The 24,794-nt window shown below is 43.9% G+C and overlaps 2 protein-coding genes across 4 annotated transcripts in view; one reads left to right on the forward strand and one right to left on the reverse strand.

The window, feature by feature from the left end:
• Positions 1–3,590: 3,590 nt before the first annotated feature.
• Positions 3,591–17,813, reverse strand: nagpa (N-acetylglucosamine-1-phosphodiester alpha-N-acetylglucosaminidase). Its single transcript, XM_060064225.1, has 13 exons — positions 17,638–17,813; positions 16,489–16,694; positions 15,909–16,176; positions 14,047–14,186; positions 13,519–13,627; positions 12,147–12,275; positions 11,632–11,837; positions 11,064–11,111; positions 9,768–9,896; positions 9,179–9,310; positions 8,201–8,279; positions 6,092–6,568; positions 3,591–5,356 (listed from the first exon to the last, which is right to left on the reverse strand). The coding sequence occupies exons 1-12, from the start codon at positions 17,811–17,813 to the stop codon at positions 6,310–6,312; spliced, it is 1,881 nt and encodes a 626-aa protein (XP_059920208.1). The 3' UTR covers positions 3,591–5,356; positions 6,092–6,309.
• Positions 17,814–17,880: 67 nt separating this feature from the next.
• Positions 17,881–24,794, forward strand: part of ndufaf6 (NADH:ubiquinone oxidoreductase complex assembly factor 6) — a 12,828-nt gene continuing 5,914 nt past the window's right edge. For all 3 annotated transcript variants that reach the window (XR_009527953.1, XM_060064229.1, XM_060064228.1), the window contains exons 1-7: positions 17,881–18,259; positions 18,605–18,704; positions 19,067–19,189; positions 19,342–19,398; positions 20,142–20,244; positions 20,644–20,777; positions 22,194–22,295. Coding sequence is in view for 2 of the 3 variants with exons in the window: in XM_060064229.1 (XP_059920212.1) it covers positions 18,069–18,259; positions 18,605–18,704; positions 19,067–19,189; positions 19,342–19,398; positions 20,142–20,244; positions 20,644–20,777; positions 22,194–22,295 (810 nt within the window). In the remaining variant the exon portion in view is untranslated. The remainder of the gene's footprint in view (positions 18,260–18,604; positions 18,705–19,066; positions 19,190–19,341; positions 19,399–20,141; positions 20,245–20,643; positions 20,778–22,193; positions 22,296–24,794) is intronic.

Raw genomic sequence — 24,794 nt, forward strand, 5'->3', positions numbered from 1 at the left:
CAAATATGTTCCAAAAATGTATTTAAAAATGTTTAAACGGTGCAGTGAGTGGGCGGAGCCAGTGGACTGTGCAAAAACACAGAAAACACAACAAAGGAAGCCGGTGTCAAAGTTCCTGAGAATGTGTTTAGCGTGCTGGGAAAACATGGGCAGTTTTGTGTACTCAGACGGAGCCACAGGGATGTTATACCCACCACAGCATGCAGGGCTACTAATACAACCAATCTGATGCATTCCTTCCATCAGGACACTTATCTCACAGCAGACATCTCATCTTAAATCCCATTAAAAACATCTGTAGTGCAAGAGAAATCCAATCCCATTGAAATGCCCAAAGCCCTTGATGGCTGCACTTGGCCTCCCCGCCGACCAAGAGAACATTTGGTAGTTCCTCTCTGACCTCCGTGTTGATTAACATTCCTCTCTGTTATCAAAGGCCACAGAAACAGGCATCTACAGTTCCAAGTGGTCAATTCATGTGAATTGCGTCATTGTGAACAACATTGTGAAAACTACTTCTGTGTATAGTGGTTTAAAATAGTTTAAAGACTAACATAGACCATGGTGGAAGGTATTTTTAGTTCCTGCAGATAACACTGTGTGTGTACTATTATGCAACAAACATCTTATTTAACTTTTTTGCAGCACACTAGCTATTTCATCTTGCAGTAAATCTCCGCTTAAGAAACCATCTGAATACACACTTGTTAAAAAATTGGAAAGATGTTGGTGGACTTTGTTTGGGCTGAGCACAACAAGATACTCGTCGACTGGTCTGCAGGGAAAGCTACTCTTTCCTCAGAGGTCAGAGGACAAAACGGCCAGTGACATTTTCACAGTGACAAAATACGTTTCAGGAAACCCGTTGACACTGGGACTTGGAACTCTGCTGTAAAATAGCAGAATTATGGCGTGATTATATTGGACTTGGATTCGAATGGCCTTATCCATTCAAACCAATCGCAGCTAAGCCTGCTTGACGAATCACAAGTGGGCAAAGTGTAAGTCAATACAACGGGAGGCAAAGAGATTGGTCAAATTACACCTAGTTATTTTGAGTCACAATTTAATCACTAAAACAAATAGGTTGAACAATAACATGGTCTTAAACATCTCAAATGTGTCACAACCCCTTTCTATTCTTTAACGCTGAAAATCTCTACCTGTGCCTTGTTCAATTTCCTACTTCAACTGTGTGGTTTCAGTGTGAGAACAAACAGATCCCGCTAAGGAGACATGTCCTCCATCTTTATAGCAATGTAGCCATTTTGTTGTTGTTATCATAACCTTCCTGACCCTGTGTCTTGCCCTGATAATCTGTGGTGTGTGTGCTTACAGTCCTTACAGTTGCAAGTGGAATGCAATAATTTCCATACAGAGAGTTGTTGACATACAAATAAAAGCATAAAAAACAATAATGGTGCTTAAGAAATAGCTTAGTGCTTCTTTTATGTGCAACATCTTTGTCAAAAACGTTTTGTTGAACATGTTATTCTAGAGGAAATCGCTCAAGTGAGGGAGAGTGACATACTCTTCCTAGGTTGCATCAGCTGGGCAGAGGACAGCAGGGGGGCGGGCCAGACTCTAGGAAGCCGCTGGTCCTTGGTTGTGACGCAGTGATACTCTTGAGTCTTCCATGGTTGACCTCCTTGTATTTATAAAGTTGCACTCAACTCAAACTGCTAGTAAATGCCTAACAAACTTAAACTTATTTGTGAAATTACCCCTAAAATGAAACTAGTTATTAACAATCCAAGGGATATTGTCTATAATAACCACATTGAATCAAGTGAGTATTGTGTGTAGCATTTTAAAAAGTGATTAAACATCTTACTGCATTTATAATAAAAATATTTATAATTGTGGATGACCAACTGAAACTGAGAGACACACCCTGTGTTTGGGGTTGGGAGGGAATCCAGCCCTCCTGGTTTGACGGGACAGCCCCAGGATCATTTAACACAGGAAACTCCCTTAAGATTCTGATGCGTCACGGCAAAAAACTTAGAATTATGTACAGAAAAACATTTCTGGGGGGAGGGGGACATTAACTTAAAGAGGAGGTGCTCTAGGGAGCAACCAGCGAACACACATTCCTAATGGTTTCCGATACCCGTAAGGGCTTCATTCAAGGATATAACTCAGTAAAGGTGACTTCCTGGCATGGGCGTCTGTTTTCTGGCTCAGAACATACTACCAGTCATAACTCTGGTGTTGTTTGTTGCTAATCTGCATATGACAAAAGCAATTTTTGTGTTGAAATGACAGAGAGAGAGAGAGAGAGAGAGAGAGAGAGAGAGAGAGAGAGGGAGAGAGAGAGAAACCTATTGGTATAATCAAGTCAACCGTGTACAATCATATTGAGTGCTTGCCTTAGAATACCTTATTATTATCAACAGATGGAAACAGGATTAGTGAGCGTTCTGAGCGGTTCCCTAAGATGGCACCCATTTGAGGGTCCACAGAAATACATTACTAAATCAACCTAAATGAAGAAGACCCAGAAAAAACGTTTTTTGTATGAAGAAAAATGTTGCCTGACTAACAGCATCATTTTCAGGCGATGTATAAAAAATATATATTTTAATTTAAGGGTGTTCATATTGTAGCCAGATGAAGGCAATCCGTACTTATTCAATTTGACACGCCTATTCTAAAGGACTGTAATGTTAAAATAATAAGGGCAGGATCATTCAGTGGCTAGAGCGTTTGACTTCCAGTTGAAATGTGACTGCTACCCCAGTGTCCAAAAACTCCCTGGAGACATCCTTGAGCAAGATGCCCCTGAGCTCGACCTGCTGCTTCATGACATGTATTTAGAAATCACCCCGGATGAAAGGGTTTCCTGAAGGACCAAACTGAAATCTGGACCGTAGCAATAAGACATGGGCACTGCTTTTCCACACCAACAAGTCTAATAGTGGGAATGCACCAGAGGAGTGAGGCAGGCACGCTCACTTCGCACCAAAGATGATACATCGGACTCGAGACATCATGGACAAACGCAGAGGAGGAGCGTCTGGAGGCTGGTGTGATGGTGGAGGTGTGAGCGGTGGAACTGGGTCACCAGTGGCTCCTACAAGCTAATGTTGAGCATTCACTTCACTGTGGTACACAGCAGCGCTGACACACACCCGCATATCCAACACATCCAACATGGTCGGACACATTCCTTACAGGCTGTCTTTAAGGGAATTCTTTCTGATACTGAGTCATCAAAGAACATACAAACACACAAAGCTTATTCAGACCGTCTCTTGCAAACCTCCCATCAACTGTGTGCTTTCAGTAGTAGAATGTATCTTACTGTTGTTATAACGTAAGAAAGTAAGTATTTTATTGTCTCTCTCACGAGAGAAATTTGCTTTGGGCACACAGAGAGCATATTTAATTCCTATACCTTATCTGCACTGTCTAGTTCCACTAGCTCTAGCTTTAGCACTTGCTCATGCTTCTGAAACTTCTCAACCTGTCTGTTAAGGGATCTTAAAGCATCTTGACAATCTCCCCACTCTAGACAGAATAATAAGTGGAACAAAAAAATGCATCATCATCGAGTAATCTATCATGCATAACAAGACAGAAGACCGAAAACTCAGTAAAAATGTTTAATGGTAAAATAAACAATCTTTCTAGAACTAAACAGAATAGCAGTTCACATATTCTGTTCACAGAGTGCAGTGTAGGCAGAGCATTATTCCATTTTATGGCTGCAGAGGTCAGGGGTCAACGGCTCAGAAATATGCTGGTGGGTAGGAATGTACCACAGAGCTAAACCTAGAGGGATGAACACTCCCCTCCCCCCAGATGAGGAAGAGACCAAGATAACTTTGACAGTACAAGACAATTGGCATGTGGTTGAATTTGTAGCAAAGGAGGCCAACACATTTATTTTATTAGGTCAATCGGTTTTTCAACTGGGTCTTTGAACAACCACAGCCAAAAGTAGTCTGTTATTAAACTATAACCGGGCCCTGATGTCATGCATATTTCCCGTTCATCAAGTGACTGTTAGGGGAGCCACTAACAGCAGCACTAAAAGCTTCAGTCAGGTTCCAAGTTTACTTTAATCAACCACTTTTGTTCTTAAACCCTCCCAACATGCTGCAGTAAGGATAGCCCTCCTAGACCTAAGAGGAAACGAGACCAGGCGGTCACAGATGATTGCAGAAGCACAGCTGAGCGCTGCATGTTGTAAACAACGGCCGTTCCGTGCGGGCGTTAGACTACGCTGCTGCTGACCCAGCTTATATTTACATGTGTATATTTAAATACTGCTGAGAATGCTGAAAACAGAAACCGGTTTTGAACGGTTAGGAACCATAATAAAAGTTTCTAAGTCGTTCTGTCTTGCATCGTAGTCCTCAAAGACCTAAAAAATACCATACACCACCCAGGATATCCCAAGACAAAAAAATGCTTTGTCTCGTGGTTACAAGTTCAGGAAGGTGAACGCCTAACACACATAACACCAGAACTCTGCTGTTCTACCAGGTCTAGCGTGGACAAAGGAAGCCACACATAATGACCCATGTAACCTGGTCCTTGTCTTTCATAACACACGGTGGTTTGTCCCAGCGGGTAAAGTGGTTCGTCCCAGCAGTTGGTGAACACCTAGATTCAGAAAGCTGATATCAGGCTGGTGAGAGGGACGTAATAAAAACTAGGCTGTTGATGAATCATCATCGGATCAATGTTGAAAAGGGAAAAGCAGTCCACAGAGATGGTGTTTAATAATGTAGCCAGTGGAGACACAGGTATTGTATGGTTTTCGTGAGTCTAGTCATCAGAAACTAGACAGACAATATGGAGGCCCGCCAGGCAACATGAGAGTAGTTGCTGGCCCAGTTACGTGTCTCCAGGGGGAGTAGACAGCCTTTCTCTGATATTCGGAAGATGTATAATTAATACATTGTTTTGTAAAAGTACATAAAAATGTGTTTCGGTTTTTCTAATTGTAGAAAGCATCAACCGTTGATATGAAAGACAACCTTATAATAAGTGTAATTTGGATTAGCGCAAACCCTATAACTGGCAATTACCCTGGTAGAGAGTACACAAAGGTAACTGCTGGTTCATCACGCATATGTCCATTCATCTGATCCGTTTAATCACGTTGAGAGGCATTTAAATGTCTGCAATACTAAAAGCTTCAACCTTAATAAACATTACATTCAGAGTTCTTCATAATTTGGATAATAATTTTCCCTTCTTAATCTTCCTGATTGTAATAATTGCATCTTTCTCTGTGGTTTAACACAAAAATGTACGAGGTAAGACCCAGGTAAGATGATTGAGCCTGTATTAAGATGGTATTTGTACTGTCTATACTTCAAAACCATACATTGTCCTAGCGCTGTGAGAATAACCTTCTTACAAGGCACAGAGAGCATTATCCTTGATCCTTCATACAAAAAGCTGGCAACTCTGTGTACAGTGATGCGTCTCAATACAGACACAGTTCTTTCATATCAAAATAAAAAACTCCATCCACAAGAGAGATCGATCCCAGCACATTGTTCTTCCTTCTTCTTCGGCAGTAAGGGTGTAAAGTGCACTAGTCGTCCACCGACATAGCAGCAAGCAGACAACAATCTCCACCCTGCCAGTGTGGTCACAAGTCGTAGACAAGCGAGTGGGGACTTGTGGTCTTTGTTGGGGCAAGCTTCATCTCACAGAAGTAAACAACGACCTGAGCACAGATCAGCTGTCCAACGCTCTGGAGGAGAACATCACAGAGGACCCACCAGGCAGTACCGTGGAGCGAGACCGCTGTCACCCCGGTGTTCAGAGGGAGAAGAAAGGTGCTTTTCAGTGCCCCCCTCACCCTGCTCCGTGTTCAGCGGAGAATCAGTTCTACACGCATCCTGCATCATTCAGAGAACCGGGGATGTTTGATGCCCTCACAACCACGACCTAGGGAGTTCAATGTTGAAGGAACATAGGAGGGGAATTTAAAATGGTAAGACGTTACGAAGGTACTTCGTGTGTCTGAGAGACTGGAATACTATTTTGTCAGGACACTCTGTGCTCGTGTTTGAGTACAGTATTTTTGGACGCCGTGTGTTCTGATGGTGTTGATAGAGGATACTTTTGAACTGCCAATCCAAAAAATGAGGCTGTCTGAATGAGATTTTTAGAAAAATATATATTATTCTGTTTCAAACATTGTGCACATCCCACTTTCTATCCTGGATGATAGAAAACTGTATAGTACAGTGACTTTGGAGTTAAAGTCTGCTGCTTTAACAGTGAAGCAGCCATGTTTGTTTGTCTGTGGTTCCCGAAGAGTGGCTGTTCACCCCAAACTCAGGATCCACCGCTACGAGGAGACCATATCTCATCTTGGGAGTCCGAATCGTCCGGTTCCACTCCTGCCTTTCTGGGTTGTGACACTTTGCCGGCCGCGACGCTGCTGTTTATGTCAGTCAGGGGGACGTAGGAGTAGTCACGGCGATCTGAGATGCGTCGGTGCCCTGCGGAGGCCGGAAACGCACGCCTCAGGTGACCCACCAGGCTAGCCAATAGCAGAGAAGACAGGCCTATGGCGATGATCAGCCACGTTTGCCTGGGGAGAGAGAGCAGGCTCTTTAGTTTGATTAGATGCAAAGAACAACAATCAATGAATACTGGGACATGGTACAGAACAATAATCAATGAATACTGGGACATGGTACAGAACAATAATCAATGAATACTGGGACATGGTACAGAACAATAATCAATGAATACTGGGACATGGTACAGAGCTACAATTAATGAACACTGGTTAATGGTACAGAGCTACATCCAATGAATACTGGTAAATGATACAGAACAACAACCAATGAATACTGGTACATGGTACAGAACTACCAATGAATACTGGAACATGGTACAGAACTATAACCAATGTATACTGGGACATTGTACAGAACTACAATCATGGAATACTGAAACACGGCAATGGACTACAATCATGGAGTACTAGCGCATAAGAACTCCAAACATTGAAATGCTGATGTATACAATACAACCACATTCATGGATTTACAAAATCTAAGTAGATGATAGTCTTGCCAGTCAAGACTACCATCTCTGTTTGAGATGATAGTCTGTTTGGTCCTTTTTGTTATTCAAAGATCCACTCCCGAGTTTAGAAAGCTAAACCCTATTTTCGTTTTTTATTGTGTTTAAGTGTTATTGTCTGCCAAAGGTCGACTATCGTGTTCCAACAACGGGCTGAATAAACATGGGCCATAACCTCGGCTGAATGCGAGAGCGAGGCATTGATTGTGGCCGTGTTTCATAGCAGAATGTTGCCATCGTTTATAGCACCCTGTGATTATTGCAAGTAAACCACCCCCCCCCCCCCCCCCCCCCAACCGTATATCTTACTGTCCTAATCAACCAACTCCTTTACAAAGAGAACACGGAGAGAGAGGGAAAAGAAGTGGAACGAAAGAGAGAGAGAAAGAAAGGGAACAGAGCGGAGTGGAGCGGGGGTGTGGGGGTCTACTCTCCATCTGTGAGCCGAGAGCCCTTCACGCAGGCAACCATGGCGACGGCGAACAATCTCTAACTTGCATATGAATGGGTTATGGATGCTAATGAAGACGTGGGCCTTGGCGGGGCGGCGGCCTGGCGCTCTCTGCGTCAGCTCCACGCGGCTCAGAGTGAGCACTGAACGCACCGCTTCAGCGGCTGGGTGGGCGGGGGGACATGGGATTATCAGTGCACTGGATTTAGTCTCCATCAGTGGGGAAGAACACGAGCAGCCTGCTTAGCTCCCAAAGAGCAGTTTATAAAGAGCAGGGAGGCCAGAGGTTATGTCAACACTTCTAATCAGATTTCTTATTGGTGAAGTTTCAATAAAAAAAATACAGGATTACAATACATAGAAAGTTTAAACCCCCCAAATGCTTAATCCGTATGATGACAAATTTGATTTGAAATCCATTGACCTGCGACTGATCACTCCATCGCTGCCTCACTGGTGCAGAACCAACCACAGGTCTGTGCTTGATCGGTCTCCTCATTGTACTGTGACTAACTTTGCTAACTGACCCACCCTGTTCCCCCCCTTGGGAATGAATGCAGTGTATCGTACCGTAACACCCTTCTTACGGTCCGGTGGTTATATCGGCTGTGTGTAACACCATCATGTCTCCTGAAGGAGACCTATCTGACTGTGACGACTGGGATCGGTAGGGACACTCACTCTGTCAGGTACGGCTGAATCTCGGTGGCCTCCTCCTGTCTCCAGGTGGTAAACATCTTTCTTGCTAAACAGTGTCCAGCTGTGGAGAGGAGGACAACGCCAGGTAAACAACAACCCCCTTGAGAATGTCAATATTATCTTAAACACTCAACTTGTTTTCAGCCAGATCAGTCTAGCCCAGTCTGTCCCCTGCTTTATTGTGCTCCTTTTGACTCATTTTTACAAGATTTTATTATTAATATTATTTTATTGCTGCATACTTACTTACTGTATACCGCCTTATTATCTTAGAATTGTGTACTGTTGTTATGTGTCTTATTTGATCTGTATTTTAAGTTCAGTAAAGCACTTTGGAACATTCTATCGAACAGTGCTATAAAAAAGTTGTTATTAATAACCAGTTTTAGTTCATATGTCACCTCCTATAAGGGTGGTATACATATTCTATTAAAAACAATGATGACAATACAATAAAATACAATACCATTCCAATAACAATACATTCACAGACTGTAACCAGGAAGTAATTCTGCCGGTTAAGTTTCCATAGAAACTTCAGTTTGGAGAGCCTGGAGAGGCCTACTTCATTGCTACCCACTGCACTGAGCAGGGCAGAGTTCCCTGCCAGGTCCCCATGGTAACAATAATCGCTGCTTTTGTCTTTACAAAAAGACAAAAAAGGGCCAGAAAGAGAACTTATCGAGGTCAAGAAAGCTTTACAGAAATGTTCAAGACCTCAAGCAGGCAGTTCATGGTAATATATGAACTGATAATATACAAATATCTACAGTATCTGTATGGGGGTACTCTTTGGCTGTGGATGTGTGCGTTGTTGTTTCTACCAGAAGATGATATTTCTTATGTTAGTTTCTGCCAATTGCACATTTGATCAGACAAGGATGCATGCATTATCTTACTTGGAAAGTATGATTGTGAACACATTTAAAGTGTGTGGGTGCGCGTGCGTCAGACACATACCTCTCTGTAAGGTTAGGTTCACTGCTTCCCGCAGTGGGTTGGTACAACTTCCTGTCTGCGGGTCGCAGGGGCACTTGTCCTCACAGTGACACTCCTCAGAACAGGAAGCACCGTGGAAACCCAGGGGACACTCTGAGAGACATGGAGACAGAGAGAGGATGAGGAGACACACAGAGACAACCAGAGAGAGAGAGAGAGAGAGAGAGAGAGACAGTGAGAGAGAAAGAAAGAAAAGCAGATTGAGCGATAGTAAGCCTATCGGCGTAATCAAGACATGTGAGAAACCACATGACAGTTTGTTAAAGCAGATGAGGAACTGCCTTTGGCAAACAAGACAGCCAAACAAGAGTAGAAACATAGAAGAGATGATCAGGGGTAATAAATAAAGAAGAGAGGGGTAGGGATAAAGAGAGGAGAAAAAGAGAAGGATGGATTCATGCCAATAAAATAAAAGAAAAGGATGTAAAATAAAGTAAATGATAATAATAAAGTAAAACTGAAAAAAATGCACACGAAAAGAAAGAGGAAACCGAAATACAGAGCAAAGGAAAGACAAAAGGTGAGTGAAGAGTGTTGTGAAGAGGCGCACCTTGTTGACACAGGTCACTATGGAAACCTGGGCGGCATGTGCAGCGTCCATGGACGGGGTCACATGAACCTCCATTGGCACAGGCACACGTTTGATTGCAGCTGTCGCCATAGAAACCTTGCATACATTCTGAGAGAGAGAGAGAGAGAGAGAGAGAGAGAGAGAGAGAGAGAGAGAGAGAGAGAGAGAGAGAGAGAGAGAGAGAGAGAGAGACTAGGTAAACAAATAGAGATTGCAATCCAACGGGACTCTCAGGAAGTTCCAGCGATGGGACAGTTTAGGTATAAACAGGACCAATCAATGAAACACATACATATTTGGCTAGGATAACTTATTTGTACTCCCTGATGCTTGCAAGGTAATTCATACAATCACCGCTCTACATTGCCAGCATGCATAATCTATCTCTCTCTCTCTCTCAACTCGCTCTGTATTTCTCGTCTATTTCAGCAAGAACCCACTTGTGCGTTTCCTGATGTGCTCAACAGCTAGGAATTTTCCACTGCTTAACCCAACACTACAACCATCTATCCTGTGTCTATCTCCTTGGATCAGCCTGTGTGTGTGTGTGTGTGTGTGTGTGTGTGTGTGTGTGTGTGTGTGTGTGTGTGTGTGTGTGTGTGTGTGTGTGTGTGTGTGTGTGTGTGTGTGTGTGTGTGTGTGTGTGTGTGTGTGTGAGAGTGAGAGTGTTTGATCCAGATACCTTCCTGTTGTTTACTATCAGGGCTGTGAATGACCATAAAGCTACAACTGTTGTATAACTGCTACTGCAACTAACTTTTTCTAGCCTTCAGTAAGCGCATGGCTTTGAGTGGATGTTGTACAGCTATCCGGAGCTTCAAGGGGGTTGATGAGGACAGATATGCACTGTATGTCTGCAGTCAATTTAATCCCTGATCAAACGGTGAGTATGTGTCCTCTGAACTTCAAACTTTGTAGGTTTTACATAAGTAGATCATGGAGTTCTCCGTTAGGGCTGGGTAGTGTCACACAAATGCTCATAGCAAGTCATAATTCCCCGGAATAATGCAAGTATGTGTTATTAAGTATCTGGTTATTTAAGGAGAACTAGAGCTTGTTCCTCATCTCGAGTACTTCCAAACCCTTATTTTGATATATATTATTCCATTCAGGAAACATCTTATTATAAGACAACCAGTGTACCATGAGAACTCTTGTATTGAAGTTTCCTTCAAATATGACACAATCAATATATACATACTCTATATAATCTCACACAATATTGCTCAACAATATATATGGGACTGAATGTGTGACTTTCTTGATGTATTTTACCTTCACTGCAGTTGTGTCCACTCCAACCAGCGTCACACACACATCCTCCTGAAAAGCATGATCCAAGACATTAAAACATATCCATTTTTATCCCATACATCAAAAAACCTTGCCCGGTGTTGTTTTGACTCATCAATGTAAAATACTCAAACACTAACGCCAAGTGCTGTGTTCGGGGTCCAATGTCAGCAGCCATAACCTGTTTGCATCCATGAGCAAAAATGCCCCTGACCCTTCCCAAAAGAAATGACCTATATCCGTGTACAGGTCTGTCTCACTCCAAGTTGCTTTATATAAAAGCCCCTGCTAAACAACTAAATAGTCAAGTTCAAGGTGAGAACAAGAACTTGTCTGACACAAAGAAACCAGGTGTTTAGTGGATGTCCGTAACTCCCTCGGGAGGGGGTCACGCCCCAGAGTCCAAGAAAACCACGGTCCTTAACCCCCGTCCTTTACCAAATGGTACAACCCAACCAAAGGGGTGGTGGAGGAACAATACACACCAACACTAATACCCTTTTCCCTGTTCGACCTAGTTTCACTGCCCCCTCCCCCGAGCTTCGCTCACCGCTGGTGCAGACGCCGTGAGCCCCGCAGGCTGGGGGCTGGCACACCAGACCCTCACAGCCGGCCCCCCGCCATCCCTCCAGGCACCTGCAGACCCCCTGCAAGCACTCCCCGTGCCCGCTGCAGTCCCGGGGATGGCAGTGGCGAGGGTGGACGCACAGGATGGTGGAGACGGCCCGCGCACAGCGCCACCTGGCGTCCGGCTCACTACAGCATGTGTGTGTGTGGGGGGGGGGGGGGTTGGGTGGGCAGAGAGAAGAGGTGAGGGGATAGGAAAGGACAGAAAAGGAGATGAAAGAAGAGAAGGAAGGATCAGTGAGGATAAAGAGTAATATAACATTTAAATCCGCATTCTAATTAAAATGTACAGAATACTTAGTAGTAAATCTGGGTTCATATCCCATTTAATCCCTTATAATGTCAGGTCTTCCATTGTACCGAAAAAAAGAGACGGCCGATCCTTTGTAAACATAATAATGGAATAAAAGCCCATGCTTGGCTTAGCATCTTACTTACCAGTGGTCTGAAGGGTAGCTAGCCAATGAGCTGTTGACCACAAAGGTAGCGGACCCGCCTCCATCCAGATTGATTGCATTGACAACTCCATTTTTCTTGAGGAAATTTGCCACCTCCCACAAACTCATGCTATTAAATAGAGGCAAAGAACAGATTTATAGATGCATAATACATACACAGAAGAAAACCCAATAGCAATGGTTAAATATTTAACTCCAGTTGGTATATTTAAACCAAATTGGAAAAAGCATTTGGTTCCATGCTGAAACCCTTTTCTGTTCATTTGATGTCCAGAGCAACGTTGTGTCTCTAAACGTCCGTTGGTTAAAATGTCAATTTCTCGGTATCAGGTTTTTATTAACTTGTGCATCCTCATCGTCCTCATCTCTTCAGTCAAAACAACAGCTCCCACATACGTACGCAGCTGCCATTTGCCGATGCATTAACCCAATCCAGCAACTATCCCTCTCTAACAAGAGGATACCCATGAAGGTCCCGGGCCCTTCCACCTGCACCCCGAAGGGCAGAGAGCAGGCTCCCTGTGGGAGGCGTCTATTGATCCTCCTTGGACATGGTATTGATCCCAGATCAGCTGGGTGTGTGGGGAGAGGACAGGAAGTCAGGACACGCAGGCCACGTAGTGCTAACCAAAGACAGATCTTTAACACAAACACATGCATCCATCCCAGAGCGCCTGATGGTCTGCCACAACGGGAAGCGTGGAAGTCCGGATCAATGGGAATCGATCGCTGGGCGGGTCATTGGTGGGGGTCTTAGGGGGGACAGGGCAGACAGGTCCTATTGAGTCAGGGAGATACATCTAGAAGCTTATTGAATCTGGTGCCAATTCCCATTTAGCTGGACGCCATCCATCAATTCGACTGCTGATGTTCTCTGCTTCCTATTTCTGTCCAAGACCACTACTACTGCTACCACAAATACTACCACCATTACTGCTCCCACTAATCCATTAAGTGGGCAACCGCAACAGTTGCAGTAGTATCATCTCACTTTGTTTGGCGGAGGATATTTCCTATAAATTCTTAGGGAATAAGGAACAACTAAAACTGACCCTATTTCAACATCAGGTATTACGCCAGGAATGGCTGATCACACTCACAACCTCTGCTGGTTTATTTATATTTAGAGTATTGAAGATCCTGCAAATGACCCTAAGAAACAGGGACAACCCTTTGTCATGTGTATAGATAGTGCTACTACGATACCATCAGCCACAACAATAGACTTTCACTCACGACTAGTCATCAATGGTTAGGGTCACTGCAATGACCCCTGACCTCTCTGATTTAGGTCAGACCCCCCCCCCCTCCAGCTGATGGAGAACCAAGGCTGGCCCTTGTCAGCAGCTCACCCTCTAACGCCCGTCTGTCCGTCCACGTGGAACAGGACCACCTTGCCGTCTGCATCGTGTCCAATGGCCGTCCGGCCGGACACCACATCCACAAAGTTGCTCAACGAGCCTGTCGGAGAAGAACAGCTTAGGGTTTGGAGGAACATGTATCGCTTGTACGACCTGTCTTATGGGAATACCCCTCTTGTATCTCTCTGTCCAGGCTTCTTTCTAAATCTCTAACTTATCTCAGTAGGATTTGCTGACCTGAGAAAACGCAGGAGGAAACCCATCTTACCATAGCCTCTCATCTAAGGTCTGTACTCCGTGTTCACTCATAAGCTACCAAATCCTTTCTTCAGCTTTTCCTAGTCCCTCGCTATGCATGTGTGTGCGCGTGGATAGCTTCCTCTGCTAGGACAACATACCAACGACAGTATATCAGTGTGGTAGGGGACTAGGTCTGTGTATTGTACGGTCGGTACCTGCACTGTCTAGCAGCCTGTAAGGTATGCTGTAGTGCTGGTATGAAGTCTGTGTTCCTGGTACCTGTCTCCTGGGTGTTGCCGCACTCTGCCTGCAGACTCTGGTTGATGTACACCTGGCCTTTCCTCAGCAGCCACGCCACGCCACTGACCAGCTGGACGAACGGGTTCCCCTGGTCCGTGACATCCTCTTCTGACAGGTACCTGGGGAGGCAGGACAACAACAGAGAGATACAGTGTTATTATCCGCAACGGGGGAAAATGGCTGTCGGTGAAATACCTCAAACAGGATGAAGAGGAATCAGAGGTGTCTTGGAACTAATTATTAAATACCATTTCTGCAGTGAAGTACGTTTTATACATTAGGTCCATCTGTTCATCGACTGATGAGATAATTTTTTGAGTTATAGTCGATTGTAAATGAAACAAACAGCAACATAATTGAAAGGGAATACTGAAGAACACTTTCTTAGACTGTGAATACCATGTGTAGATGTATAACCGCTTTATGATCTTAAACGTTAACCTTTGAGACGGGTACTTCTCCATACAGTCTATTGTGGGTCATTGCGACCTAGCTGATCAACTTTGTCTCATAACGAGTCATAAAACAACATAGAAAATTATGAAAAACAAGAACAATGTGGAAACATTCATGGGTCTGGCTGGCGGGATTGAAAGAGGAAGGAACTAACTGCAATGCTGCACCTCTGACCATTCCTCAAAGACAGAAACTAATAGAAGTGAATGAGCGGCCAGACAGGTAATAAACCTGATGGTTTATCAATCTTCAAATGTTATTGTGGCTAAAGTTATGACGGATCCACCAAAAGATCCATGAAAATAGACACAAATTGTAAGACCCTTTCAAAGTTTTAATAAAGGAAGATATAATATTGGTGTGAACAGAGCAACTAGAACTCTAAATCTAAAACTCACACCTGCTTCTTATCTAGACTGCTGCACACAACATCCATTATCCAGCAGAGGCATCAGGCCAGCTCGGCTGTTACCTCACCCCAGACAGTTTTAACACTTTGCATTGCTTAGCTCGGATGAAACAGGAACTAACCTGACCATTTTCAACTTTGCATTGCTTGGCTCAGATAAGGCAGGAACTAACCTGACTATTTCCACCTTTCCACCTGAATTAACTCTCTAGTATGACAGGACATATGGGGACAGTGTATGTCTACCTTACCCTTCACAGTCAGTGAATGGCTTGTTTTTCCCAAAGGAGCCGGTGGATTGTGATGGCTATCACCTAACAGAGCGTATGTTGCTAGTCTTGGGTTTCTCCTGCTGTCGACAGTTGTGTTTCAAAATGAAAATGGTCAAAGGAGAGGATGATAACAACCTAGCCTTTCTCCCTCCCTGCATCTCAGATGGCTGAGAGCACAGGTAGGACTGAGGGCCTCCTGCTCAGGGAGCCCACAGGTAGACTGTGCACATGGGCGTGGGACAAATAACCCTGACTGCTATACTATCCTGGCTGCCAAAAAGGCAAGACTTCTAGGGCCCCAGCTTACTATTTACCGTTCATTTAAATGACTTAGTGGTCATGGGAATTTCAAACACAGAACCTTTTGGATGTCAAACACCCTTACCGCTGTCATTTCCTGGGCCCTAAAAACCTACAACTAAAAGAAACCCCTGACATTACAGTGTCCTGTTTAACAAATATTTGTTGTTATTATAACAAATATTACCTGTGTAATAATCACTATGTGTAAAAGTACAGTGTCATTCCGTATGGGTAATAGGGAAATATTGTTAAACGAGTGGTAAGAAAATTATTCTTACACAGTAATCTCTTGTAACATGAACTGTTACAAGGACCCTAATGTCATGTGCTACCAACTCAGACCGTGCGTTGGGTCCCTGGCCGCCCCCCCCCCCCCCCCCCCCCCCCCCCCCCCCTCTTACCCCAACACCAGAGTCCCGTCCTTGCGGATGCCGAACTGTGCGTTCTGGACACCGTTGCTGTCCCGCACCAGCCTGCCGTCGCTCACAATGTTGCCCAGACACTGGCCCGTGCTTGTGTTGAAGAAGCCCGCGTTCTGGGAGAACAGGCACCCCGCTGCCTCCGCCGTCTCCGCCACCTTGGCCCGGTGGTTGAACCCGCAGCCCCCCGGCCCCCCCGGCTCCAGGACCGACAAAGTCCTCAGGGGGTCGTGGACCGTGGTCATGTGACCTGAGAAAGTAATGAATGTAAACGCAGACGTGAGGATGACAACGAGTTTGACTGTTTAGAACGACACTTTGAATTCAGAAGCAAATTGTCTATTTCTACACAATTTGGGATGGACACAGTATAATATATATATATATATATATATCTATATATGTACAAATACATATTTGTTTGAGTACTCACGCGATCCTGACTTATATATCTTCTTGTTATTGCCCCATTTTAATCCTACTTGTACACCTTTCACTCAATTAATCGATCAATCAAACTTTATTTATGGATTAATCGCTGTTCCTGCAAAACCTAACTGACCGTATGCCCATTGCGTCGCGCCGCGAGCATCTGATACGAACACGGAGGACTCGGCCAGCGGCGCGCCCCCGTGCTGGCTGGAGGGCCAGGTCTCGTAGGTCACGTTGCCGTGGACGACGGATTGGCAGTCTCTGATATGCCGGTGAGAGTGGGCAGAGCCATGGCGCTTGGCGTACGGCAGGAGGAGGTCATCGTTCATGGAGACCCTGGAAGTGGATAAAAATCAAGGATTGTCTCGTTCACAACACCTCAATGAGACATGGTGCACCCATGGTTGATCCCACATTTGCACCAGTGTAAAATAACCACCTTACTAAAATGTGCACATGAATGTTCAAGAAAGGAAACACAATTGTTACACAGCTTATGCTGTCATATTGTACATGCGCCGCGCGCACAGCACACACAAATATGCACAGGTATAACATAATAATGTTTATCCTAAGGATTTAAAAGGCACACGCCATGTAAAAAACATGAAATGAAAATCGAGAATATCAAGGCTGAGGGCCTAGTTGAGCTGCTACTGATTTCATCGATTTGAAAGATTATAATAAACATAGAGCCACTGGTCATTTCCAAATCACTCAAATGGTGAGTGGTTTCAGGAAGGAGTTGAGAGGATGCAAATTGAAGGCAACATCAACCCCTGGTGGCCATTTCTTCATGTTACAGCGAGTTCTTCAGAGGACATGTTGCATTGGATCAGATAAGCAAAACTAAGGGCCATCTAGGAAACATTCTTGATGGCCCACAGGGTCCAGGGTTCAACAGGGTCAATACGTTGCAATGTTTTCCCAAATTATCAAGATATCGTTCATGTGTGAGTGTATGTGTATGTGTGTGTGTGTGTGTGTGTGTGTGTGTGTGTGTGTGTGTGTGTGTGTGTGTGTGTGTGTGTGTGTGTGGGGGGGGGGGTTCTTCAGTAGATAAGCATGAAAAACACAATACTGAACTGAACTTAAAATAAGTGCAAATAAATCTAATAAAGAAACGCTGCGCTCTTCCGTATATAGTCTACTACAGTAAAGCTAAATGGCGCAGGGTAACAGTAATGCGGAAGATGACGTTACACACAGGCACCAGTAAACCTAATGTCAAAAAAATAAAGTTCCGTCCTAAAATCAGCCGACACCAGCTTCATCTCACCTGTTGTGTTGGGTCTCCGAATGCAAAACCCCGATCCATAGCAGCAGCAGCAGCAACAGACATCTCGCTGAAACTGTTGCCATATGTTGATCTACAGTAGAGAATACACCAGCGCGGGCCTGCCCACCACACAGCTCCTCACTGAAGACGCTCTCGCAACATCCCGACAGTGTCATGTGAGCACCTGGTCACGTGACTCTGCAGGCCAAATTCTGTGTACGCTTAGATGTCATTCCCCAAACACATGTCTCTGAAAATAATCTGTACCTCGTTTAACCCCCTTTCTATGGCAAAATAACCACTGCTGTCTTTCTTTTGGTCGGTCTATCACCGTTGTGACCAATATCTAAGCGGAACCATGGGGCTTGGTGGGAGGACGGTTAGTGATGTAGCACACTGTAAGGGTGAGAGTTGAAGGGTATGTTGTGACTATGGCTTTTAGTGTTGGTGCACGGCATGGCATTTTAGCTAGTAAATGTTGGCTTTTTCACGCTCTCCCGGGGACATTGTCGCCACATATAATCGCTATTCAGAGATCGGCTGAAATACAGACCCTGCGAGGTTCATCCCACTCAAACACAGACTCACAACACAACGAGGCATACTGCATCGATCTTGTGAGGTAAGTTTAACTGTAGACGTTAGAATTATGATTCATATATTACAATTTATTAATATGTCTATGCATGAATTATAATACATTTCAGACATCAGCACAGTTACTAGTTATAGTAAGAATAGTAACAGTAGCCCTTTCAAATACAAGTGTGTAGGGTTGGGTGTGTGTGTGAGAGAGTGTTTGTGTGTGGGATGAATGTGTAATCGCCATGTGTTAAAGAGCCACCGGTATGAGACTAATTTAATTTGGGACTCCAACGAGAAATACTATATAGGCTGCTACACCTTTATTTGTACCGTGACAACTTCCAGGCAACTGTTACATCATTCTACTCGTTTTGTTCTTCAGGAAGCGAGACTATGACGGGTTTGTGTGCTCTCTGCTGTCCCCGGAGGTCTCCCGGCGTTCATCCCTGGCCCTGAGAGCCTTCAACGTGGAGCTGGCCCAGGCAGGTGTTATAGCTGTCAGCCTCTACCTGGTGACAGTGTTTGCCTTGATATTTGCCTTGTAGTGGTTGATATAATATAACCACTACAAGTACCACCAGCACCATTCCTGCTGTTAAAAGTAGTGACGATTAGTATAAATTAAATGATCTCTCATAACTATGCTGTTGTAATGCATGTAATTATAAGGCAGGTTTGAAAACTAGTAATAATAATGTACGTACAATATAATCATTGATTTAAGAAGTCTGTCTGGTCTAGAATATACATTTTCGTAAAGCGATGTATAAAGCCATTCATAAACAATGCATGTTAGATGTGATATTGTGGCCAACCTCTTTGCTGATGCTTCTGCCCTACACAGGTCAAAGACTCTGTTTCCCAGAAGACGATTGGTCTGATGCGCATGCAGTTCTGGAAGGCGACGATAGAGGAGATCTACAGGGATGACGCCCCCTTACAGCCGGTCTCCACGGAGCTGTGGAAGGTTGGCATTACATTGTGTCTCTTCTAGGAGATGGGACTACTGTTGGCTTTTTTATGTAAAAAGAAGGCCCTTTGAATAAAGTAAATGTTTTTTTGATATTTGTGTTGCATCAACCGCACTCATCAGACTGTATACTGTGTGTGGTTCTGCAGGCGGTGAAGCAACACGGTCTGACCAAGAGATGGTTGCTGAGGATCATTACAGAGAGGGTAAGAAACAATTAACTTGCATAGTTTTTTCACCCTAACCAGATTTTAGTCGCTGTGTTTTTGGGATAGTCTGTTCTGTCGTGTTTTTCTGTTTTGGTTGATTGTCTTTTTGTTTTTTTGCTAGGATTGTGTAGATTAGACATGTAATTCGGTTTCATTGGTAGCTCTAACACCGCGTTCACACTGTGCTGGATCTCATTGACTTTGCATCAGGCACTCTCGAAATGCATTGTGGGTCAATCCGCTCCGTCGTCTCCGTTGCCTGCATCAAAAAGTTGAGGAATGTTAAACTTTTCTGGCAGTGACGGATCCAATCAGACCGCGTCCCCCATGCGTCAGACACGCCCCCCGTCATCAATCGACAGACGTGCACAGTGTGAACGCGGTGTAATGCCATTCTTTAAAAAATGCTGAGAATGATTTGTTTGTCTTCCAGTGGTTAATGTTTGAAATGATGCACTTACTATGGCAGGGTAGGGGGTGTGTTGCTTTGGGAAGCTTTCAGCAAGGTTGTGTTGATTCAGAAATATTCAGGACGGTTGTGTTGATATAGGAAGCATTCAGGGAGGTTTTGATGCTTTGAGAAGTATTCATGGCGGTTGTTTTGCTTTGGGAACAATTCAGGAAGGTTGTATGGCTTTGAGTAGTATTCAGGACAGTTGTGTTGATTTAGGAAGCATTCAGGGAGGTTGTGTTGCTTTGGGAAGCATTCAGGAAGGCTGTGTGTCTTTCTGTGTCCACAGGAGAAAGACATGGAGGACCGAGCCTACAGGAACCTCCAGGAGCTGGAGGCGTACTCGGAGAACACCCAGTCCTCGCTGCTCTACCTCCTGTTGGAGAGTCTCGGTATGAAAAGCTAATGTATGCAACGGAGGAGCTTCATGTTTGGGTGGAAAGGACATTGTCTTGGCCTGTCACGCAAGAGACCGGGGTCCAATTCTCAGAGGATTTACTGGTGACACAACCAGTGAATCTGCCCATCATCTTATGTTGTGACTGTTCTCTGCCACACATCCAAGTCGCTTAGCTAGGAAAGGAGCAAAAATGTATTGATTGTCGATTGATGTATTGGAGGTCACATTCACCATTGCACCATACGGTTATAGGGGAAACGTTTGTTTACAATAGTTCTCTGTTGAGTCTGTGATGCATGTGCGCCTTACTTGTATCGGCAACTGTATAGGCTTGTGTTGCACCCCCTCACGTGTGTGTGTGTGTGTGTGTGTGGTTGGTTTGTGTTCCCAGGTGTGAAGAACGTTCATGCTGACCATGCAGCGAGCCACATCGGCAAGGCCCAGGGCATCGTCACCTGCCTGCGCGCCGTACCCTACCACAGCAGCAGGCGAAAGGTCTATCTGCCCATGGACGTCTGCATGCTGGTAAGTCCTATCCTCTCATCAAGGGGCAGATACATGGGCTCCAGGGGCATGCATGATGAATGTGAGGCCAGCACACAGAGTGAAAAGATAGGTCCGAGAATGCAGGAGTGACCAATGAGTGGCCTTTTCCATTCTACTATACTGGCCTGGCTTGACTTGGTTTGACCCGACATGGCAGCCCAGCGCGGCTCGGATTTGCATCTCCTTTAAAACAGGGCTAGCCTTTGGAAGGTGTGTCTTTAACTGAGGATGTGCTTGGTTTGAGTCGATGAAACAACAACAAACACACACTTATTGCTGTCTACTTCGTATTACATTAAACCAAAAAAAATAAAACATCTAGGAACTCAAACAATGATATCAACTATGATTAATTCAGTCTCAAAAGCTCATTTAGTAAACTATTTTATTTTGGCTCTCAATGTTTACACATTGGATAATGTTTCGCACATATTGGGTCCTTGTTCAACAAGCCTTTTTGTGTTGAAAGGGAACATCGACAAACCAAAATCACTGCGGTGTGCTGCTAACTAAACCTTCATTACCCTTCTTAGGCTTACTCTTCTTAGGCTAATATATTATAAACAATGTAATCCGTTCCCTGTTCTCAAGGTGGAAGTACTCAATTGCTCATTGCACTGTGACATTCTGAGAAGTATTACAGTGTTGAGGCATCTTCTAGTTGGAAGTAGGGTGGTTTAAGATTAATGATGTAACTATTGAACTCCCTACTGTCCTCCCTAAGATCCAGGAAGTTATTGTTGTTTGGTTTATTATTAGATAAGAGTTTTTATTTTTTTATTTTACTTGTTCTGCTTGAGTTATTGTTTTAAAGTTGAGTTAAAGTTGCAAGCACGTCAATTTATACAAGAAAGTTCACTAGTCCTAAAGGCATCCGGTAAGATATTGATACTTTCTAGCTCTGAACAGTTCATGCCCCTCCTCAACCTGCGTTGCTCCTTTTGGCCTCTAGATGGCCCTGTTATAATTATTTTTTTTCCGTTTTTGTTTACATACACTTGCCTTCAGTACAGTTTCTCTTATATACAATTGAAGAGCATGCTCTATTCCTTTGGTCCAGAGACTTTAAGAGATTTTTTTCCCCCCCTAAAACTTTGTCTGTGTGGCGGCCAGTCAGACAAAGTAAACCCATCCCTGATTGGACACAGTGAATCACGCCCCCACTGTCCTGTATTTCATCTGGCATTACACATGAGGCCATCATTAAGTTACCTCTGCTCTATGACCCATCCATAAGTTTGTCTGCTGAGAACTCTGTGTCCCTGTCCAGAACTCAAACATGCTAATTAAATATCACACATCCACATCAAGTATCTGATTAAAGGTATGGAAAAGAGTGAAAAAAACAAGTAATCCATTGGACCAATATGTGTGTGTGTTTGCGTGTGTCGCCAGCATGGCGCCTCACAGGAAGACTTCATCCGTGGAAGCCGGGAGCAGAACGTACGCGACGTTACCTACGACATCGCCAGCCAAGCTCATGTTCACCTGGAACACGTAAGCATCACAGCTCCTTCTCCTCTGAATGAATACAGGAAGTCAGAGCAGCTCCTCCCCCACCTCCATTAACTCAATCCAAAAAGTTAGAGCAGGTTACTCCACTTAATAAAGGCAGGAAGTTAGAGCAGGCTCCTCCCCCTCCACTTACTGAAGACAGGAAGTTGGAGTAGGCTTCTCCCCCTCCCCTACTGAACACAGGAAGTTGGAGTATGTTCCTCCACTAACTGAATACAGGAAGTTAGAGCAGGTTCCTCCCCGCCAATATCTTAACACAGGAAGTTGGAGAAGACTCCAGGAAGTTGATAATAAGTACTGGCTTCATAAGCTTAGAGTAAAGTCACTCTGGCTCAGTGAAATGTGTAATAACTGTCTTTAAATGCATATCACCAGTGTTCAGTGCAGCTTATCTGGGAAGTGGTTATACGCAGAGTGTTCATAAACAATTAAATGCACACAAAATGGCTTACGAATGTATTTCATGAATTTGGGTTTGCAAATGCAAAATATTTTCAAAAGCATTCATATTTTGCAAATCATCCATTGTTAAGTGCAAAATGTATCTGTACATCCAAAACATCTAACATCTATAATAACAGAACTCTCTGACAGGATGTCTTTCAGACTAATCAATACATTCAGCATCCATCCCGAATGGAATTTAAAACTCAAAACTTGTCGAGAGAGAGAGAGAGAGACTCAAACCAAAAAAAAAAATGAAATTTGAAAATATATTTTACAACCGTGTCTTTCCCTAGTTAACGGGGATGTTAGAGGGGACTCTTTGGGATTATACTCTTGCAGTTCATCCCTTGGCAACAGCACTGTAGATACATGATCAAAGACATGGACCCAGCTTGCTCACAGTCACACCTCTGACCCTCTTATCAAACCACTGCAAAATCACTTTCTTCCTCCAAATCAGAAACCACCCACACACTCAGCCCAATAGGCTGATCAGTATACCCAGACCATACAGATGGATCAAGCTAAGCACTTGGCAATAACAAGAAGCAGTGAATATCTTAGAGATCCAATATTCATAGCCCGACCATTGAAATCAAGCAGTGCCAAACATGAATTACATTAAGAGACAACAGCAGCAAAATCTGGACTGAAAACATACACAGATAAACGCAGCTTTGACTACATTTTTTTTTAAAAAATCTGAAAGATTATTTGAGAAAACGATCTTATCTGAAAACAGATGGATCCAAACGGTAAGCACATTCGTCTTCAGTACTTAGTGTCTGTAAAGGCTACATTCTTAAACAAAAGGATGAACCTCACCTAAAAACAACTATCTCAAATTGAAAATCGCATAATATTTAAATTCTTCTTGGACCCCTGGAATTCCCTGTACGACAGAGCGTAAATAACTACTTAGTCAAGACTGATGGACTGAACACTTTTAACCACTGTTCAGCCATTGGTGCACCTTTTTGGTGTGAATGCAATCGGATCGAGATCCTGGAAAATCTGTGCCACCAATCTTGCACCTCAAGACCAAGTGACGTGTCTGGAACACTGTTCCATGAGCGTTGCTGGGCGAGGCAGGGATAGGGTCAGGGCTGTCTGACGTGAGACGCTATCATGTACAGCCAGCAAACTAATCACAACACTCAGCTGAGGACGATTTGAAGCCGCAACCGATTATCGCAACGTGCCAATGCGGTTCAGGTGATCCGATCACGTTTCAATACAGAGAACAATTTATGTGTGCATAATGCCATTAGCTGGACCGTCCCTTTGCTGTGCCATGTGTGAGGGTACAATACGGGAATTTTCTGCATGTGTGGATAGTATACAAAACGAGCATTGCCTCAAAGGTTATCCCAGTATTTTCCCTGGAGCTAGGTTTGAAAGGTTTTGAGTAATGGGTTGAAATCACCTATTTTCAAAAGGAAACGAATTCATCTCCCAAAGCTCCAGGAGAATGGGTCTAATTAGCACCATAGGAAAGGTGCTACCCAATGGTAGAATTTGTCTTTGGACGTCATGTCCTCCCTCAAAGATTGTATTCATGCTGAAGGATCACGCATTGGCCCATATTTGTACCCTTACCACTCTGAGAAAAGCCCATGTACATGAAACCGAAATATAAAATATTCATCCTTTGTGGATTTAAAAAACCTTTGATTCCATCTGGTACAAAGGAGCGTTTCACAGATAGATGGGGAGGGGGATGGGCTGGGAATTATATGATTGAGTAAACACAATGACTAATATTAATACATGTTAAATGTTAAAATCAGAAACAAAGCAATCAGCTATTTTAAAAAGTGAAGTAGTAATATAAGTAAGAGTAATACAATAAACTGGACGTTCTTGTGTATTGGAGGCATTGACATGTTCTCAACAACCTGAATCTCATCATTTGCTCGTTCCTATAACTAAATATACTTAACGGGGGATATATTGTGTGAATATTTAGGAACGAGCAAAAAAAAACCGAGTAGTGACTATCTTGTTTACACATTGTTCAATGTGTAAACAAGT

This window comes from Gadus macrocephalus, chromosome 11 (assembly GCF_031168955.1).
Source record: "Gadus macrocephalus chromosome 11, ASM3116895v1".
NCBI lineage: Eukaryota > Metazoa > Chordata > Actinopteri > Gadiformes > Gadidae > Gadus > Gadus macrocephalus.

Excerpts from the sequence above, each read along its gene's own strand:
- nagpa (XM_060064225.1), bottom strand. The coding sequence starts at position 17,813 with ATGACACTGTCGGGATGTTGCGAGAGCGTCTTCAGTGAGGAGCTGTGT. Across the intron at positions 11,112-11,631 it reads TCACGGCGTCTGCACCAGCG|GAGGATGTGTGTGTGACGCT; the intron begins GTGAGCGAAGCT and ends CATGCTTTTCAG. Across the intron at positions 6,569-8,200 it reads ATTCAGCCGTACCTGACAGA|GCAAACGTGGCTGATCATCG; the intron begins GTGAGTGTCCCT and ends CTCTCTCCCCAG.